Genomic DNA, 3898 nt, shown 5'->3' on the forward strand with positions numbered 1-3898 from the left:
AATGTGAAACTTTAGTCATGGTACCCCTGACTAATTAATCCACTCCAAAAATCAGATTTACTTGTTATTAGATTCACCTGATCTTTTGTGAATCAGCCGTGTCAGTTCCACAAACCTTGGTGATGGATGCCGGAGTAACTTCAAAGAGTTGCCATTTTGCTGATCTGATTAGATCAATCAATTGCTGTCCTCACTCCTACTACAGTAAGATACTGGCATGCTTATAGCATTATAGGAACCTGGTCAGTAGCTTTCCACATAAAACAAGCACATATGGAGTCACACGTATAAAGCAACCTTCGTCTGAGTACCTCATTGTTAAACATCAGGGAACAATGGTATATGAGAGAACGCTGTATATTCTCCATGATGTTCATTATTGAAAAACAAGAATTGACCCCTGCTGAGGGACTACAGGTGCATAATTTGAACAAAGCAAACCAGCTAACGATGAGTAGGCACTGGAAACTTAGCTCCCTCACTTTTAATTTACCGAGACTGATCACCTGCAGGTAGAAAATGACAAGAAATTATATTCTCATTTACATGTCGATGCAAACTTGGTTTGTGTTTAATTTTGAGGCAAGTGATAAGTTAACAGCACTTTTCAGCATTTCAACAGCAAATACTGGATTACAATATTCTCCTATTGAAACTGATAATGAATATAACAATTACCGCAATGCAATAAACAGTTCTAATTGGGAAAAACTCAAAATCATGACAAATTACCTTACAATACATTGATGCTGGAGAAATACATTAAAGAGACAGTACAGTTACATGGTTGGGGAAATCTTCAACCAGTAAAGGTGTTGGACCCAAGTACAGGATATATGCAGTGACTATCAATTGTGCTATCAATCACAATGTTTATTATAGCCATGATCGAGTGTCCACATAGTGTGTAGGCAGTGACAAACCTTATCATTCATCCAGGCTCAGCTATATGCGGCTACATTAATATAGATTCTCCAGGCCTAGGTTAAACATGTATAAGCTACCTAAAGAAAGTTTCTGTTATCCACACTAGAATATTGCATGTGCAATGCAAGTGTGACCAAGAAAGGAGGAAGAGCGGGAGAGGAAACAGATCCAGATCTTTCTTGTGTAGGCCCCATCATGCAGTAAAAAGATAGAAAACCATCTACCAGAACCTCTTAAGGGTCTGTTTGGATGGTTCGGCTCAAAATCCTATAGGATTCGTGACCCGAACATAAAAAATAATGGACTATAAGCAGGTCAGGCCATTTGTTTACAAGTATCCAGAACCATTTTTTGAATGGACTGACCCGAATCTCATAGGGAGAAAAAAATGACCTCAGCAAAAATGACCTGCTGAGGTCATTTTTTTCTTCCTATAGGATCCGGGCCAACCCACTCAAAAATGATTCTAAGTACTTATAAATATAGGGCCTGACCTACTTATAATCTAATATTTTTTATGGTTGGGCCACGAATCCCATAAGATCTTGGGCCCAACCATCCAAACAGACCCTAAGTGTTCCCAAATTCCAATTAGGTTCTCTAGCAGGACTCTTTTACTCGTGGGGACTGCTCTCATGCAGAAAAGAGAGAAGGAAAACAAAAGGAATAAATAGGAGATGCATCCAACAGATGACGTCTCACATACTGGAGCTTTGGGGAAGTTTGCCTTATATACTAGAATAAACTAATGCTACCCCAACCATCACCAAGTATAGTAAGTCATCTGCCTCAACATCTTTACCTCTAGCAAGATAACGGTTATGGGCCCTCCGCATCTTCAAACATTCACCTATAAAACAAAGCTGGTCTTATTTTTATAACATGTGACATTTTGATGGTACAGCACGTTAATAGCACATTTTTCACTTCATCCATCTTGCTTCAATTCTATCGGAGACATCATAGTCAATCCTTCTCATCTGTTTGCGTTCACCATAAGCAAAAGTGAGCCTCATAGAGAATCTCTTATACCTCAAACCAAAAATTTCATGTCACATTGAAGTTCAGGAGGTCCCTACATAACATATGAAAAGGTTATGCACAATGCTAGCATGCCACCTTCATTTTTGGTCAATAATAAACCAAAAAACAAGCAGTTTTTCTATTCATCAATGGTGTCACATAACCTTGTTGAATAATATAATGCTAAGATCTGCTAACTATGTCCATATTTGAATAAATCAATGCTTGGAGATGGAGTTGTAAGCATTGCAATGAACGATATTTTGCCAGGATCTTTTGGAAGACGCAATCTGTTTAGCCTTCCACATAAAAAGAAAGGGGGTCAAGATATGAACCCAAATTGCTGCATATGGATGAAACTATTCTTTCAAGTATAGATACCACCATGCTAATATGCTGCTGTTGCTTTCCCATTGAATCATATTCCATCAACTCTATTGCTCGAAAACCTCCATCCTTTTTACCCCGTTTTTTGAATATCTACTCAGTCTCCCAACTAACAAGATTATTTAGGCTCCAAGTTTCTCTGTACTTCCCCGAACTTTTCCAATGTACATTCGATATAACACAGATTGAGGTTGCAACCCAGCATACCAAACAAAAAACAATCTGCCATTCGCTTGACGCTATACCCCTCCAACGCACTTAAGTAAATCATTTGGGAAATCAGTGCTAATACCCCCTTTGTGAAGTCAATTTGTCAATAATAAATCTCATTTCAATAACGTCTATCACCCAAATTACGGCTCTTTTAAGGGGAATTTTTAAAAAAAAAAATCTAATTTTTCATTAATCAAAATTAGAAATGCGCCGCTCTTTTAAGAAAAAAATATATCTCATTTGTAATGAATTAACACCAGAGAAACCAAACCGTTTATACATGCCTAAAACATCGATCACACAGATTTTAGATTCCAGGACACCACCTCCACCTTTACAATGAGAAGGAAAAAACCCTAATTTATGTCGAAACAAGACCCGCATATCTCAAGATAAATGATAAAATGCAAAATTCAAAAAAAAGAGAAAAAAAAAATCAACTTTAAAGAAACAAAAAAATCAACCAATGAGAAGGGCAGTCGGATCACCTCAAATGCCCCAAACGGACCTACTCAGAATCCTTCTTGGGACCTAGAAAAAACAACAAATTCCAATTCAATAATAGATAAACAAATAGATCGATGAGGGGAAACAAGAAACGAAAAGAAAAGGATCGGATAAAGAAGACGGAAAGAAAAGGGGTGGGGCACCGTGGAGATCGGGGGGGCGGGCGTCCTTGCCCCAGCCGACGCCGCGGGTAGCATCGAGGTACTGCTGGACGAGGTGGCGGCACTTCTGGAGGTGGTTGACGCCCTCGATGCGGTAGCACCAGCGGAGGCGCTCGCGGATGATCTTGGCCGTCTCGATCTGAATCCACTTCTCCCTCACCAGATGCTCCCTGTACTCCAGCATCGCCACCGGATCCCCGTACGGGTTGCTCGGATCGAAGTCGTCCGGTGGCCTCTCATCGAACTCTACCTTCGCCTTCCGCACCATCTCCTCCTCTTCCCCCTCCTCTCTGTCGACCTAATCTCATTTAAATACGGTATTTGATGCCGTCTTCTGAAGAATTTCTATTATACATGAAATATTTCTTTTTTTTCTTTTGACAGGGGAGGATGGTGGCTACTTGTCTCTGGTACGAGGAAGGCTGCCGTACTCTGATCCAACCCAACCCCTAAATACCTCAACCTGAACCCACCCCAAAACCGTCCCAAGTTGGATTTTCTTGATCTAATCCAGCTCTATGAAATTAGTTTAAGATGGGATTGTACCATATTAATTATCTCGGATCAAGTCAAACAAAAATTTAAAGATAAGAGAATATTTATGATATTTTTTAATTAATATTTGTTGAATTAACCCTAAATCTTTATAATTTCGATACTATTCTAACACATAATCTAAC

General features: G+C 39.4%; 1 protein-coding gene across 1 annotated transcript; it reads right to left on the reverse strand.

Moving 5' to 3' along the window:
• Positions 1-288: 288 nt before the first annotated feature.
• LOC140857125 (NADH dehydrogenase [ubiquinone] 1 beta subcomplex subunit 10-B-like) lies at positions 289-3605 on the reverse strand. Its single transcript, XM_073255533.1, has 3 exons — positions 3201-3605; positions 3039-3081; positions 289-506 (listed from the first exon to the last, which is right to left on the reverse strand). Exons 1-2 carry the CDS (start codon positions 3484-3486, stop codon positions 3059-3061), a joined length of 309 nt encoding a protein of 102 aa, XP_073111634.1. The 5' UTR covers positions 3487-3605; the 3' UTR covers positions 289-506; positions 3039-3058.
• Between the last annotated feature and the right edge of the window lie 293 nt (positions 3606-3898).

The sequence above is a fragment of the Elaeis guineensis genome, chromosome 4 (assembly GCF_000442705.2).
Source record: "Elaeis guineensis isolate ETL-2024a chromosome 4, EG11, whole genome shotgun sequence".
Classification (NCBI taxonomy): domain Eukaryota; kingdom Viridiplantae; phylum Streptophyta; class Magnoliopsida; order Arecales; family Arecaceae; genus Elaeis; species Elaeis guineensis.

Bases quoted from the DNA above. Each gene is read 5' to 3' on its own strand.
- LOC140857125 (XM_073255533.1), bottom strand. From the start codon at position 3,486: ATGGTGCGGAAGGCGAAGGTAGAGTTCGATGAGAGGCCACCGGACGAC. The intron at 3,082-3,200 runs GTGCCCCACCCC...TGTTTTTTCTAG, and splicing joins CCGCCCCCCCGATCTCCACG to GTCCCAAGAAGGATTCTGAG.